Source organism: Typopeltis vanoorti, chromosome 6 (genome assembly GCF_054136105.1).
Source record: "Typopeltis vanoorti isolate ZY-2024b chromosome 6, IOZ_Tvanoo_1.0, whole genome shotgun sequence".
NCBI classification, from domain to species: Eukaryota; Metazoa; Arthropoda; class Arachnida; order Uropygi; family Thelyphonidae; genus Typopeltis; species Typopeltis vanoorti.
The window spans coordinates 81422308-81439923 of NC_143554.1; the positions used below are offsets into that span (position 1 = coordinate 81422308).

Here is a 17616-nt window from a genome sequence, read left to right on the forward strand (position 1 = left end):
AAATTACTGAAGGGTTTTTATAAGATTGATCCAGAAGATATTTTTGAAAACATGACTGGTGGTGGGAGGACTAGGGGCCATGCATGGAAGCTGAGCAAGAGCGTGGTTGACAAGGGTGTTAGAGCTAGATTTTTTACTTGGAGAGTGGTGAATGAGTGGAATAAGCTTCCAGAGTCTGTTGTGGGTGCTATGACCGTGAATGAGTTCAAGGCAAGGTATGATAGATACTGTGTGATTGTTGAATAGTTGTTCTTGACATGATGTTAGGGCCTCCCTCGATGAGTCTGTCGACTCCTTGGAGTTTCCCAGAACAATAATAATAATAATAAATGGATGCACAAAATCAGTTTTATTCTTGTTAAAACGCTCCAAGCACTGTTCAGAGATTTTCATGCGAACGCATTTTTGATCTGCTGTGAGCAAGTGCGGCACCCATTTTGTGCAAAGCTTTTTCGTTTGCAATTCTTCATGCAAAACATATTCTACACATCTTTTGAAATGCCTATAGTCTCAGTAATTTCACACACTTTGACTAGCCGGTCATCCAATACCATATCGTGCACTTGATCAATGATTTCTGGTGTTGTTACACTTTTTGGACGTCCTTCATGTGGATCATCTTCAAGGTTGGTACAGCCACGTTTTAACTCTGCAGCCCATTTCTTAATTGTTGAACACAAAGGAGAAGAGGGCCCATAAACATTTATGAACTTCGAATGAATTTCGTTTGGTGTTAAACCTTCTTTTATAAAGAATTTTATAACTGCACAATACTCAATTTTATCCATTTCAAGAGATATAAACAACACTTTTGCTTCATAAAACAAACTACTTGATAGAATGACTAGCAATTTCACATGGATGCTTATAACAGATGTACCAACTTTGAAAAAAAAAAAAAAAAATGCCAATAGTGTTGCCATCTATGGTCAAGGCCGAGAACTTTTCAGACCACCCTCATAATAATAATCTTGCCACCTCAGCCTATGTTATCATAATTAAAATTATACTCATAATGATCACCCTTTTTCTATTTGCTTAGCTAATTTGCTTATACATTTGGTCACTGCCCTTCACATTATCAGGTCTCCAGCAAAGCATTTCCAACTAAGCATTTCATTCTATTCACCTCTATCTCACACCACACTGCCTCAAACCCACTGCTACTATTTCCTTATATGAGTTTTTATATAGAGAATTTTATGACTGTCAGGATGTCGTCTTCATCCAACCACATCTCACTCATTCCAACTATTTCTTCAGTGAACAAACTCAATCAATGCAATTATTTGTTTTTTCCCTTATTTCTGATGCATCTAGCATTTGTATACTGCTCATCTTTGCTCTCTGCCTCAACTCATCGCTATCATATTTAGAAAAATTAAACATGGAAAAACATGAAATAAATTTATTAATTGTAAAATTTTTGCATATGTATCATTTATGGCATCCTCAGTACACGAAAAGGGAATGCAATATAAAATTACAATTAAAGAATCATTTTCAAAAAGCCCCGCTATAATGTTAACAGGACAGTTAGTAAAATTCCCAATTATTAAAAAATAAATAAATAAATAAAATAAAAAATAAATTACAATAATATAATAATCAGGAATTTGCATAGAAATGATATAATAATATTTCCCATAAAGGAGAGAGAACCAAAGGCCATCAGATCTGTAGTTAGGATGACGATATAGAAATGTCTCACAACTCTATATAAGCTCTATGAGAACTTATATAGAGTTATAGAGTTGTGAGCAGGGAAATGCATTATCTAACCCTTAGCCTACCTACAGTATTGAATGTGCAATAGTTTTATAACTGTTCATGTATAACTGATAACCGATCGAAAAAAAAAAAAAAATGTAATATAAAGGAGTCATAGTAAGAAAGGGAATGAGAAAAAAAAATGTAACATAATATCCAGAATCATCAAAAATTTTAATTACAAAAATAAAAAATAAAAACAAAGATTTATTTATTAAATATTTCCTAACTCATTAAATGAAAACATCACAGTTTCATCTATTTACTTACCCCAAATGGTGGTGGTGGTGGAGGCATCATTAATGGAGGTCCTGGCATCTTTCAAACTCCTGAAAATTTACAATTATTAGACCTCTCCTCTGTTTGCATTTCAACACACACACACAACAACAACACATAGAGTATGCTGCCAAAAGTGTCTGGATAGCAACTGTTTTCTGTCACTACAGCATTGCTGTCAATACAAGGTTGGGTCTCCTTTTACTGTTATTACAGCCATTACCCTTTAGGATAGGCTATCCACTAAGTTCTGGTAAAATGCTGCTGCTGCAATTAATTTCCATTCTTCCTGAAGTATGGCAAACAGCTGATGAGTGTTAGTTGGATGAGTATGTCTGGCATGCAACCTTCAATCCAGCTCATCCCAAAGATTTTCAATAGGGTTGAGATTGGAGCTTTGGGATGGCCAGTTTTCTTCCACCTCCTCGTCTTCAAACCATGTAGCTATGACCCCTTGCTTTGCGAGCATGTATATTATTGTACTGATACAGAAAAAGGGTCACCTTTTACTGTTATTACAGCCATTACTCTTTGGGATAGGCTATCCACTAAGTTCTGGTAAACTGCTGCTGCAATTAATTTCCATTCCTCCTGAAGTATGGCGAACAGCTGATGAGTGTTAATTGGATGAGTAGGTCTGGCATGCAACCTTCAATCCAGCTCATCCCAAAGATTTTCAATAGGGTTGAGGTTAGAGCTTTGGGATGGCCAGTTTAATTCTTCCACCTCCATGTCTTCAAACCATGTAGCTACGACCCCTTGCTTCGTAAGCATGTATGTTATTGTACTGATACAGGAAAAGGCATATTCCAAACTGTTGCCACAGTGTGGGAAGAATGGAATTGTTCAAAATATCATCCTAGGCATCAGAGTTTAAAAATCCAGACACAGAAACCAAGGGGGCCCATTCCAAATCAGGAAAAAAAAAACAGTCCAGACCATTATGCTACCACCTCCAAATTTCACAGTCGATACAAGACCTTCCTGAAAGTATCACTCACCAGACATCCATCAGGTCCAGACATGTCCATCAAATTGCCAGATCATGTACCACAATTCATCACTCCAGAGGACTCTCTTCCATTGATCCACATTCCAATGACAACGTTGTTTGCACCATTCCAGACAATGCTGGGGGAAGTGGCAGGTGTAATCAAGGGCTTCTGAATCATAGCATGACCATGAAACCCAAGGGCAAACACCTCCCACAGAATAGTCCTGTCACTGGCATCCATTCCAGAGCTCATGTGGAAGTTGTTTGTGATGGTTGCTAAGGCTGACCAACGATTTATTGTGACGACACTTTTGAGAGTTCGCTGTCCCAATTTGCCAGTTTCTTGGGATGATCACCAGTTCAGGAGGGAGGGGTTTAGTGGTTCCATCACATTTCCACTTCTCGATAACCTCACTGACAGTAGACTGTAACATGTGCAATGTGACAAAAATCTCTTGAACCAAATGACGAAATTGTGGACTCCAACTATCATACTGCATTCGAATGAATTCAACTCTTTCCATCCATTTATCCTGATGGCAAAGAATGTCTACAGCACTAATGCCCAAATGCTTATGCAGTGTTGCAGACACATATCTGCATCATATAGATGAGGTAACATAGAGCTATGGAGGGAGGGGGGGGCATGTTCGAACACTTTTGTCAGCATGCAGTGTATATGCATGTAGATATGTGTGCAAACACACACACACAAATTGTGTATGTGTGCACACATAAACATTAAATAAAAAAAACATCATGTAGCACAAGTATCATGAGTAATCATATAAACATTAAGAAAAAAATTAAAAATGAAGCAATTTTGCATTACCATATACAAATTACTAACTGAGCTATGGAGAACATTTGTATCTCAACTAATACTGATGATATCCTTTGGTTAGAAACAACTGGATTCAAATCCTTCAAGCATGCAAAGAACCTTCATGAGGTATATTCAGCTGAAAGTGAACAGCCACTATCATATGGTGGATGCATTCTTTTTCCTGTCCTCCTGTAAACTCTGGTTTGGCATCTCACAAAGCAGAACAAGCTAGCCAGAGAATACAAGCAACTCACAAACACAAAGGATGAAGGTGCCCTATAAGAACATTAAGTTTATATGACACCAAGTTACTTGGCCATGACATGCCTTGAAGATTAAAAAGATAAGGAGAAGATTCAAATTATCATGAATTATGACAAAATGCATTCCTCGTTTAAGAATTTATACTTTAAATCATAACACACAATAATAATATCAAACTTTCTTATTCAAATAAAAAAAAAATGAACAACATATTTAATACTAAAACTTAATACTTAAAGTTGGGCAGGGTGCCATTCCACTTCTTTTCAAGATGGGTCGTGATGCTTACAGTATTATTATTAAGAGAGAGCTCCAGAGAGTCAGAGACTCATCAAGAGAGGCCACATATATGTACTAGCTATCATACTTATTCTTGAAGTCATTCACGCTGCTGCACTCACAACATCCAATGGCAATCCATTCCAATCACACATCACCAATTTTTCCAAAATCTTCACCACCACTCCTGAGATACTAATTGGTTGATAGTCGGATACATCGGTCTTTGCATCACCCTTGTGCAATGGAATTACCATACATTCTTTCCATTCCTGCAGAATCTTCCCTGTCCTGAGACTCATTAAATAGCCTGGTCAAAGGAACAACTAGTTCAGCTGAACACTCCTTTAGCACACATGCGGATATCCCATCAATCCCTATTGCTGAATTCTTATTCAATTTGTGACAGCTCTAATACCTCATCCTCATACACCTGAGTTTCTTCATCCAGTGAAGAGGCAGCAGTGAGCTCAATATTGCGTTCACCAGGTTGATAGCTTTTAACAAAATGGGCACTCATTACTTGAACAACCTCTTCTGCATTTGTAACTCTCATGCCATCTGCATTTAGAAGTTATTCATATTTATTATTTCTTTTACTTGCAGCATATCAATAGAATTCTTATGGGTTGTCTTTCGCCAGTTTCTTTTCATACTCAGCCTTTGCTTTCTGTACAGCAGTTGTGACTATTCTAGCCTGCTCTTTATAATTTTCATAATGCACATCATCCTTATGCACACGGTATTCCTTCCACAGCATCCTTTCTTACGAATCTCTTGCTTAATAAGATACTTGGACTCCTATCCTATTTATTCTTTGAACTCTCAGGACACACTCTGATATCCCATCATTTAAGTATTGTTTAAATGCTTCCCATGCACTGTCAATATTCTTCCCATCCATCAACTGATCCCATTCCAATGAACTCAGTATACTCCTCAGTTCGTCATAATTTCCTGTTTTGTAGTTCAGCATGTAACCTTTTCTGAATGGAACATTCATAAACTTAGTCACTTCCCAAGTGAGTACTGCATGATCACTGTCACCAACTGGAGGCAGAATAGTTACATTTTTAACTGAAATGCCCTCTGACATTATAATGAAATCTAACACTCTTTGACCTGGAGTTCCTTCTGTCACATGCTACTTGAGAAAGCTGTCCCACAACAGCTCAATAAATGCATTTTTATTCTTCTCATGAGATTCTACTGTTATCCAATCAGTATTTAGATAATTAAAGTCCACCATTATGATTACTCTTTTCATGTTCATCTTGTCTATTTGGTGATGCATTTCTTCATCACTAGCAACCGATCCACCAGATTTGTAACATCCCACTACGTAATTGATCTTGATAGATTCCACCTCACACCAGATGGCTTCAAGCTCACAGCCACATATAATACTGTTAGTAGAAGTAGTACAACAATCATAGGTCTCAACTCTAATTGGATTCAAGTCATCCGATATCATTAGCAGCATGCCCCCTCCTATCCTTCCTAAAAATAGTGTACCCTGTACACTCAATACCAGATAGTATGTCTGATTCTGATGGCCGGGTCTCACTAATGCCTACAATCTGAGGTCGCAACACATTGACTAAGGCAAGAAACTCTACCCCTTTGTTTCTGATACTCCTTGCATTTGTGTACAGACATAATAATCTACCTGAATGTTCTTTTGTATACTCTTGTCTGCATGACACAGTTGGACAACTTGCAGATCTCTATTATTCTATGTTTGATGGGTCCAAACCAGACGAGTACAAAGTCCAACTGTGTCTTATTAGTATTTATCATTTGGAGAAATGGATATCTATTTGCACGTTACTGAACAATATGACTGTCTTGAATATGTCTCATCAATTCAAATATATTTATAAAAAAATTAAAATTTAAGTGTCTTTTAGCTACAACTCTTTTTAAATTAAAATTTCAGTTTAATATAAACCAAAATAATCACTGCACATTTCAACCTTCATATCAAGATCATCATCTGGAGTACACACATATATACAAAGAAACAAGCCACATTACAATTTACATGGTATGCTAAAGTTAGAGTAATTTGGTCAACCATTAAAATCACTGGCCTGACCTCTGGTGGGAAAAAAACTCTTAATAGTCCTGTTATTATTATCTATTTGGTTACAAATCATTAAGAGTTATATTAAGACAGAGAGCAACATGCTCTCACATAATTACTCTCATAAGTACTCAAATTAGAACAAAACAGTATACATGGTGGCCAATAAGAGCTGAAATTATTGCTTAGAGTCCTAAAGTAACAGTTTGTTAGAAAATTTTAAGAACTTAAGTAGACTGAATGTGTGTTATCCAAATTCTTGGAATTTTTATGCAATCATACCAGGTTTTTATATGATATAAAGAACAGGTACTTTTCCAAGCAATTTAATGTAGGGTGTTAAGAGCATGATCTGAGAAGCCTGCTTCACCAAAATTGTTAAATTTAATGTGTGGTTTATGTTATTTTTTTTATGAATTGTAATTATACATCCAGTTTTATGAATATATTATTTAGAAACCAGTAATGTTTTGAATAAAACTAAAGCTGCAAGTAGAAATCTTACCAAAACCAAACCAGCAGCAATCAAGATATAATTGTAACAAAGTCAGACAAAGGTAATGCCATGGTTGTCCTAAACATATCAACTTACATTGATTATATGAATTAATTAATAACAGCACTTATCAACTTGTGAACTATAACCCAACTAACAGGATTAAGAAGAAAATTGTTAAATTACTTAAGTCTGTCACTTCTTGGTCATTGGACACTGTTAAAAAACTGTTACCCCCATTACAATCGTTCTCCCAGAATATATGGTGTAGGCACAACATGGTGGCTTGTCAGTTGTCCTGTGCCATAACTTCAGGAGATGTGCCCATAGGGCAGGTGTATTTTGATATAGGTGTAGGTGCTGTTACAGCATTCCCCAAGAAATGCCCCACCAGCCCACTACGTCTGCTACATGGGGAGTTTCAGGTGGGAAATGGTTTATACAGTTATATATCATTATATACAGTTGTGGCCGTCTAACTGCTATTAAATTGAATATCCGAATGTAGATTCAGTGCAATGCTAAGTTTGAACAACGCTGGATGCTGCCACGTTCTGTTGTTCACGTTCACATTGTCCGAGGTCTGACTTGGGTATATTTTTTTATCAACGCTGACCAAAGTTGGTGTAGAATTAGGAATCTTTCTTATAAAAATAATTTTTTTCAATTTTATTTTCACATTATTACTGCAAAACTATATTATTAATTCTAAAAACTTAAACAACTACCTATATTTTGGCAATGTTACACTGCCATCTTCAGGGATCACAAAACAATGATATGTGCACGCAGACCACTAACACTATGCAAATGAGGCTGAAGAAAAGCAACTGAAGTTGGTCATAGAGGCCTAAAGATACCCCCCCCCCCCAAGTGGGCTATATTGGGTTGTTATGGCCATTGGACTGATGTTCTTAGAATGCAAGCTTCCCAAATTTGGGGCAGTCTCATGCACCCAAATTTGTAAGGTTTGGGAAGTTTTCTGAGCTGAGGCTGATTCAAGGAATAATATTTCATACTCGCACTTGCTGCATTGTAATAAAGTGGCCTTCTTCCAGCATATGCTGTGGTGGGTGTCCAATGCATGGTCAGCAAGTCCTGAGTGGCTGTATTGTTGAAACCCAGATGTAATCCTTGTGTTCAGATATCCTATTATTGGCTGTCCTGCCTGTTTGGCCATAGTAGGACAGCTGGTAACTGCAAGGGACCACTTCCTCTAGACCAGTGTTTCACAACCTTTTTTGGATCATGCCCCACCTCAAAGATTTTTATGCCCCCCCCCAGCATAATAATCAGCTATTAATAATATAAATATGTACATTTTTCTAATTTCCCCCCAAAATATTCAAATTTCCCCACATTGAGAAACACTGCTCTAGCCCTACCTGGTATACTCCAGGTCGGTCTAGAGGAAGTGGCTGGTCTTTGGTGGAGTGGATAAGCGACGCCAATTTCTTATGTGGTTTATAACTAGTTGTGAGGTCATATTTTCATAGGATTTTTGTTAGTTTTTAGAATGTACTCCAGATATAAGGAATGGTGATAGATTTAAGAGTACAGGAAAACCTCGCTTAACATGATTAATTAATCCATCAGTTAATGTGCATTAATCAAATACAATAAATAATAGGAATAATTATAATTCATCCATCAGTTAGCATAAATTTGGAAAAAAATTACAGTGTAAGCTAGAGGATAAAAATCAATTGCTTAAATTTTATTTAATGTCTAAACATTTGATTGAGCTAGTTGTTTAATTTTCACGGTATATATCAGAACACAGAATTATAAGTAAATAATTATTTATTGACTTATTGCTGATATTTCGCTGGTGTTATAATCGGCATCTTCAGGGATGCTGGTTATAACACCATCTTCAGCATCTTTTTTTTTAAGACTTCAGTCTTTGTTATTGCTACAAAATATATACACACACACACACACTAGGAGGGGGCCTCCCCCTCCCTGGAACCTACAGCACCCAACCCCCGAGTTCTGGGCTGGTAAGAGCCGGTAAGACAAAAAAAAGTGACAAAAACATTTCAAATTTCGGCTTATCTTTTTATATATATATATATATATATATATATATATAGCACAAAATCTGTGTTTTTGTGCTTTTGTTTTTTTGTGCTCTGAAGATGCTGGTTATAACACCAGCGAAATATCAGCAATAAGTCAATAAATAATTCTTTACTAATAATTCTGTGTTGATATATATATATACACCGTCAAAATTAAACAACATGAACGACGAACACATAAGCCTTTCTACACATTTGATTGAGCTAGGTTTTACAAAAAATTAAGTAAACATGTTTGAATCATGCTCTACTTTTTCATCTTGTCATGCAATTTACGATAACTGGCGATCACTTTATCAAGATTTTAATGGACTTTGAAGTTTCATTCCATATCAGGATCAGCATCAAACAAAATTTCCTCAGCATACTCAATGTGATTGAAAACTAGCTCATGTTCTTTTGTAGTTAGCTTCTTAGTCATAATGTTCTCCTCTTGTTCGCCCTCCTTTTCTTTTTCTTCTTCATATGCACGCTGTTCTTCTAATTGAAGGAGATCATTCTCGCTTAAATGTTCTGAATCAGAATCGAACAAGTTTATCACTTCTTATCCAGTTCATTAAATCCAGGTTCTTTTCCAATTGTGCTGATTTCGTCAATAATGTTAAGTCTTGGATTTTGCACACGATAAACTAACATAGGCTTGAGTTTAACGTCACCTTCTGCATTGTCTCTTAATAAAAGCATAAGATAATCTTTAGATACTTTGAATCCTGATTAAGATACTTCAGTTTTAGCTAAGAAAGTTTTTGTTGGTATATGCTTCCAAAAGATACCAATTTCATCAACATTGAATATTTTCAGATCATCTTAATCACCCTCCTGATCTTTTGAAATTCTTCAGGAAACTTGGCCATAGAATATTTATCAGCACTAGCAGAATCTGCAGTTATTCTTACATTATGCAGTCCAGTTCGATTTTTAAAATGGTCAAACCATCCTAAACTCACAGTAAAGCTTTCATATTCCTCTTGAAATTCGGTCTCTTTCAATGAGGTAAAAATAATGAGAACTTTTACCTGATTATTCCATGTACTAACTAAGAGGTATTCTTTTTTGGTCATAATCCTCAATCCAGAGTGATAGAAGACACTCCATCTCGATCATTAAATGGCTTCTATTTTGGGTGATATGCATGCTTAAAGAAGCAGTAGCAAGCAACTTTTCCTTGTTCTTTGTATTAAATTAACTTTGCTGTTAATTTCTATAGTCCAAACTGTAGATTCACTGTATCCCAGTTCTTGCACAAACATTGTATTACTAGTGCCACTTTCTCTTAATGATTTCCAGGTTTTTTGCTCGCTGCGGATTGGCGACAAAAATTTTGCGTAACGTAAAAAAAACGCATTAACTGATTAATCACTCGCTTAAAGCAGGAAATAGTATCATTTCACTCAATCGTGCTAACTGATTATCGTGTATATCAAATTCGTTTTGAGCGAGATTTCCTGTAATCCCTGCTATAAAAGGGGGGGGGGGGGTTGTGATTAACTGATTTTAAAAATTTTTGAATTTTTTGGGGGTTCTAGCCATTGGCTAAGAAGGTGTTTAGGATATGGTTAAATTCAGTAGTTGGGCATTGTTATCTGAACTGATTAATTTTGCACTGTTATATAGTGTTTTTATAATCCCATATTGATGGAAGGGGTGACTGCTGGTATCTACCTGTATGTGTAGGTTTTCTGTAAATAGAGAAAGACATGGATCCATCAGACTGGCGTTTAATCACAGCGTCTAAAAAAAATTAGAAGCTTTATTTCTAGAATTTGTATAATGTGTTTAGGATATGGTTAAGTTCAGTAGTTAGGCATTGTTATCTGAACTGATTAATTTTGCACTGCTATATAGTGCTTTTATAATCCCATATTGCTGGGGGGGGGACTGCTGGTATCTACCTGTATGTATAGGTTTTCTGTAAATAGAGAAAGACATGGATCCATCAGACTGGCGTTTAATCACAGCATCTAAAAAAAAATTAGAAGCTTTATTTCTAGAATTTGTATAATGTAAACATTACAAATCATAGTTAAACTTAGAGAAGTTTAATTTCTTTGCTGCAAGGAAAAATAAATGAATATCGTGTAATTATTTGAAATTTGTGAATAACTGATCATGGTATGGTTTGAACAAGGAAAAGAAAGAATAATAATATATGGAATTTATTATATTCTGGGTAAAAGTAATAATTAGTAGATTACAAATAACGAAGATGGAACTGTTATGAACAAATGAACGCATCATAGATCAGTTGTCATTTCCTCGAGATGTTTGTAAAGACTGTACTATAGAAAACTGAGTTTAATAGAAAGAAAAGTAGTTATTTATACAGTGAAAGTTACCTTCGGGAAGGTCATATAATTTCTCTTTATGGAAAGAAAGAAAAAACACTCAATATTATTAGAATTACTTGTTTTTATGATTATTTTATGTGTCTAATATGTAATATTTGGCATTTTTCTGGTTTTTCAGTTCTCTTGTTTCCTTTCTGAAATTTGTTTTTGTTTTCAATTTTGCTGCAGAATGATTTCTAGTGTTCTTCATGGTAGTGCATTCATTCCTAGTCTACTGCACGGTGGTGCACCAATCACATCTGTGACATTAACATCTATGCTCACTTGATTTTTGTTTTCAATTTTGCTGCAGAATGATTTCTAGTGTTCTTCATGGTAGTGCATTCATTCCTAGTCTACTGCACGGTGGTACACCAATCACATCTGTGACATTAACAGCTATGCTCACTTGATCATGTGACTTTGCGTACATAGCGAGTAATGAACCCATGCATATTGCAATACCTAAGACAACTGTAAAGGTGCAGTTTCCTTGCCTTACATAAAAAACATCACAGGTAAAATAGCAGAAGTGCTTAACAGTACAATTAAAATTTGCCTTTACACCTATACAAAAAGTTTTCATGTTGCTACAACCACCTAAACAAAAGACCAGGAGTACAGAAAGTTTTCTGTGTATGTGGTATTTACTACATCAGACAGACAGACCAATTTGTAGAGATCAGTATGGAACAACAAGCAAAACATGTGGAAAAACATCAGAAAAAATAATTTTGGGATTCATCCATTCAAATAAAAACTTTAGCAGCTCACAGGAATGTCACCAAATTCAACAACTAAATAAGCAGATTCAAAGGAGCTTCTGAAATACTACATTATGCAACCAAAATACTACATTGTGTAACCAAGTGTAACAGAAACCAATTTAACTAACCTTGGCCTGCATATATATCAAATCAAAACCCTTCATAGCTGTGAATTAGAATACAGTAGTTGTTATGCAATACAATGCAACAACAAGCCAAGTGTACGACATTTCAATGTTATGTTCAGCATATATCATATAATTTATCCTGACAATGTGCATGATAAGCCATATGAACCTGGTTGATTAAACAATTTCATTCTCCATGTCCTTATTTCCAGTTCCATCTGGAAAGGATTTATACAAGATGGATGGCCTACATTTAAATGGATTTGGTGTGCGGAGACTGGAAAAAGTGTTGCTGAATGAAGTGAAAATGGATGTGCAGAACCGGGGAAACTAGAACTACCAAGGGGGGGGTGGATGTGCAGAACCGGGGAAACTAGAACTACCAAGGGGGGGGGGTGGATATGCGGACATCAGTGAGACAGTTGAGTGTAAGAATGTATATAATGTACCCAAGCCAGTACTAAGGACAAGAAATCGGAATGGGATAGTTAGAATAACACATCAAGATAGGGGTGGGCCAAAGGGATTTGTGCATTTCATGTATACTAATACCAATTTCATGTATACTAATGTTGGCCTTGATTGGCTCTTCCTGGCCACAGGTTATTGACATTAGTCAAACATGGCTAACAGAAGATGATATAGTTAGTGGGATAGAATGTGTAGGTTATAGTGTGTTTAGGAGGGCCAGAGAGAGAGAATAATATAGGGGGAGGGGTGTTATTGATGATAGCTGATAAACTGCAGCCAAGGAGAATTGAAGTTGTATCTCAGGATAGTGAAAAGAGCTCATTTCAGGGTATTTGGTGCGAGATTGAGACTGGCAGAACAAAATATACAGTTGGGTGTTGCTATAGACCAGGTAATGGAATAGATGGTGGAGATAGTATGCATAAACAAATTGATGAAATGAGTGGAAGGAGGGTAATTATTATGGGGGATTTCAACTATGGTAACATTGATTGGAAGGAGGAAAAGTGAGGAAGGAAATGGATTTTATTCAATTATTAAGGGATAACTATCTGAGACAGCATGTAATTGAAAATACTAGGGGTGTGAGAGTGCTTGACCTGGTAATAGCATCTGAGAATTTGACTGTAATGAATATGACCATATTGCCACCTATTGGTGAGAATGAACATAAGGTCTTGACCTGGGAGGTGGCTAAAGGTGTGAATTTTCAATTAAGACAGGGTATATGTAGAATTACCGTGCTGGCAAGCATGACAAGCTTAGGATATTGCGTGGATCAGTGCCATGGCATGTACAACTGCAAGAGCTGGATGTCGATAGAGCATGGGAAGTGGTCAAGGAGCATTTACAGGAGGTTATGGCTGATTGTATACCTAGGGTCCGAATAGTAAAACAAGTAGGGGTTAAATGGATGAATAACACTATTAAGCTTGAGCTGCAAAAAAAGAAACAACTGTGGAGAGAATTCAAAGAAAGAAATGACCTGCAGGCACACAAACGAACGGTATAAAGTGCAGGCCAAAAGGGTAACGAGCGTGGTAAAAAAAGCAAAAGCAGATAATGAAAGGAAACTAGCTATGCAAGCTAAAGAGAATCCCAAACAGTTCTTTCAATATGCTGCAAGCAAAAAAAAAAAAAACTGTACACGGCAAAATGATTTTAAGGAATGACGATGGTAAGGAGGTCACTGAATCAGTAGATATAGTGGAATTACTGAGCGAGCACTTTGCAAGAGTATATCATCCAGGTGGTGACATTAAAAAAATGAAGGAACCATTAGTTTATACAGGAATTGTGATGAATGAAGTGGATGTGAATAGTCGATTACAGAACTTTAATGTGAATACATCTGTGGGATTGGATGGTATACTGGCACGGATCTTACGTGAAGCAGCTAAAGAATTATCAGTGCCCTTGACCATGTTGTTTAATCTTAGTCTCGGGTCTGGTTTAGTCCCGAAGGTGTGGAAAGAGGGGAAAATAGTTCCACCGCATAAAGGAGGATCCAAGACTACTGTTGAAAATTACCGACCAATCAGCATATCAGGAGTCGTTGTCAAGGTCTTGGAGAAAGTAGTCAAGGGAAAAATAATACAGGAGTGAATTGATGAAAATGAGATACTGGATGAAGGTCAGAATGGCTTTGTGAAGGCTAAATCATGCCTCAGTAACTTGCTCAAGTTTTATAATACAGTGAACTGGATAAGGGTAATGGGTTTTACAGTGATACTGCTGGACCTGGCTAAGGCATTTGACAGGATACCAATGGAATTCTAATCTGTAAACTACAACATATGGGAATGGATATAGGGTTGGTGAGATTGATAGGTGGGTGGTTGATGGAGAGATATCAGAGAGTAGTTTATTCAGGAGTAGAGTCCAAAAGACGGCCTGTGACTAGTGGTGTGCTGCAGGGTTCTGTTCTTTGACCACTGCTGTTTAATTTGTTCATTAATGATATAGGGAAGGATCTAAGAGGAACAGTTCATTTGTTCGCTGATGATGCAAAGTTCGGTAGGGCAATAGTGAATGTAGAAGATGTCAAAATCTTGCAGGACGACTTGGATAGATTGGAGTTCTGGGCTGAAGAGAATGGATGTCAATTTAATGTGACAAATGTAAGGTTATGCATTTTGGGGTGAAAAGATTAGCAGCAGTATACCACAGTGGTGGAACTGTACTCCAAGAGATTGATGAGGCCTGAGACTTGAGAGTGTTGGTGGATAGGGAGATGAAGTTTAGGGGATACATTGCAAAAGTGGCTAAATCAGCTCATTGACTCACTTGGTTGTTGAAAAATACTTTGACGAGCAGAGACAAGCAAGTTATTGTACCTCTGTACCGAGCCTTGATAAGATATCATCTCGACTACTGTGCCCAGATTTGGTCACCTAGGTTTCTTCTTGATGGGGAGGAGGTGGAGATGATCCAGAGGCGAGTGACCAAGATGATAGCAGGTCTATGGCATGAACCTTATGAGAACAGCTTGAAGATTTGGGGGTTGCAGAAATTAGTTGATAGGCAGAAAAGGAGAGATATGATTGAGACATACAAATTGCTAAAGGGTTTCTATAGGATTAATTCAGAGGATATTTTTGAGATCAGGACTGGTGGTGGGAGAACTAGGGGACACCTATGGAAGCTGGGAAAGAGTGTGGTCAGCAAGGGTGTTAGATCTGGGTTCTTTACTTTTAGAGTGGTAAACGGATGGAATAAGCTGCCAGATTCTGTTGTGGTTGCTATGACGGTGAGTGAGTTCAAGGCAAGGTATGATAGATACTGTGAGAATGTCGTATAGTTGTGTGGGACATGATGCTTAGGGCCTCCCTTGAGTCTAAGGACTTTCTGTAGCTGCCCGTAATAATAATAATAATCTCCAACCTGTCGTGTTTCTCAAAGAATACAATATACAGTCTTTCAAATGAAATGTAAACAAGTTCCTCCGCTACCCATATATATATATATATATATATGTGTTACTAATGTACTATGGGTTGATTAAATAACCTCTCGTGTATGGGTTCGACATAAAAAATAAAAATAAAAAAAGTTCATATCATAACAGATAACTCACATAATGGAAACTTAAAAGTCAGAGAACAAAACCTATATGGACTGATAATGTTAGTAATGCTTAGAAGGCTGAAATGTATAACTTGACAATACAAGATAACAACAGAGTAACGTGAGAGGGGATGGGATATGTTGATAGCAAATGAGCACCGTATTCAAGAAGGGGAAACCCACTTGCTCACTGGTTCTGTGAATATGATTAATTGAACGTATGTTTACATGGTACAGTTCCAGAAGTCATATGATGCTAACCCAAAGATTGGGTTAATGATGTAAGTCTAATTATGTGTTACTATCCCATACTCTCCACTTGCGATCACATATCAGAAATTCGTGTTAATTACATTAAAACGGTTCATAAAAAGATGCGCTGTCTGAAATCGTACACAACTCATAAACGTATGTCTTAAAACACAAATTAGTGACCAGAATCTTATACACATATAAATATACAAATTTTTCAAAATACAAAGTTACACACACTATTTAAACGATACTTTCGTCACATAATAAATCTTAGAAAAGTGTACCACCAATAACCTACAGTAAATTGATAATCTCGACACACACAAGCAAAACAAAACTTACCATAAAAACTGAGATAAATAGCGTTGTAAAATACATAAAATAGTAAAATTAATTAAATAAAAAACAAATACATACAATTATAACTACCTCTTAGTCAGAATCAAAAACACAGCGGTGTATGAAACTAGCGCCATCTCGATTTTTTGAAGTTACAACAACAGTACTCAACTCTGAAAGTATATAACTAGTTGTTTTACGATGTTCATCAATGTCCAGGGCCGCATTTATACTTTTGGAGACCAGAGGCGCAACATCATTATGAGGTCCTCAAAAATAAGCATGTTTTTAGTTTATTGAAAATAAAAGTCAACATTTCCATAATATCTCATTTTAGTAACACAATACAACATATACCAATGTTGTATTGTAATAACACAATACAACATTGGTATACACATATTTGCATTTTAAAAAAGTATAAAAATAAATCAGTTCAAATCAAATTTAAATAAAAAAATTAATTACTGAAAGTTTTTTTTTTCTGGCTTTGGTTTTAGCAAATATATCAATAATATCATCATAATAGTGATTTCAATTATGGTATATGATATAATATTTCATAAGGGTGATTTCAATTATGGTAACATTGACTGGAAAGAGGAGAGGGCACATGGGAGGAAGGAATTGGATTTTATGCGGTTATTAAGGGACAACTATCTACGGCAACATTTAGTGGAAAATACCAGGGGGAAGAGAGTGCTGGACCTAGTAATTGCAACTGAGAATGTGGCTGTAACGAACATGACCATGTTGCCACCAATTGGTGAGAGTGACCATAAGGTCATGACTTGGGAGGTGGCTAAAGGTGTGGAATTTACAATTAAGACAGGGTACTTGTGGAATTACCGGGCTGGTAAGTATGACAAGCTTAGGTGTGTGCTTGGCTCAATGCCATGGCATGTAAAACTGCAAGGGCTGGATGTTGATGTCGACTACTGTGCTCAGATTTGGTCACCTAGGTTTCTTCTTGATCGGGAGGAGGTGGAGAGGATCCAGAGGCGAGTGACTAAGATGATAACAGGTCTGTGGAATGAACCTTATGAGAACAGGTTGAGGATTTGTGGGTTGCAAAAATTGGTTGATAGGCGGTGGAGCGGAGATATGATTGAGACATTCAAATTACTGAAGGGTTTCTATAAAATTAATTCAGAAGATATTTTTGAGAACAGGGCTGGTTGTGGG

At 36.6% G+C, this 17616-nt stretch overlaps 1 protein-coding gene across 5 annotated transcripts in view; it reads right to left on the reverse strand.

The window, feature by feature from the left end:
- The window catches only part of Prp40 (pre-mRNA processing factor 40), a 406566-nt gene extending 390009 nt beyond the window's left edge, over positions 1-16557 (reverse strand). For 3 of the 5 annotated variants that reach the window (XR_016548451.1, XM_090394274.1, XM_090394270.1), the window contains exons 1-2: positions 16510-16557; positions 2041-2099 (exon numbers count right to left, since the gene is read on the reverse strand). Coding sequence is in view for 4 of the 5 variants with exons in the window: in XM_090394274.1 (XP_090250400.1) it covers positions 2041-2088 (48 nt within the window). In the remaining variant the exon portion in view is untranslated. Of the gene's footprint in view, positions 1-2040; positions 2100-16434 lie in introns of all 5 variants that reach the window. The other 2 variants (XM_090394273.1, XM_090394272.1) reach the window with 2 other exon arrangements.
- Positions 16558-17616: the final 1059 nt, after the last annotated feature.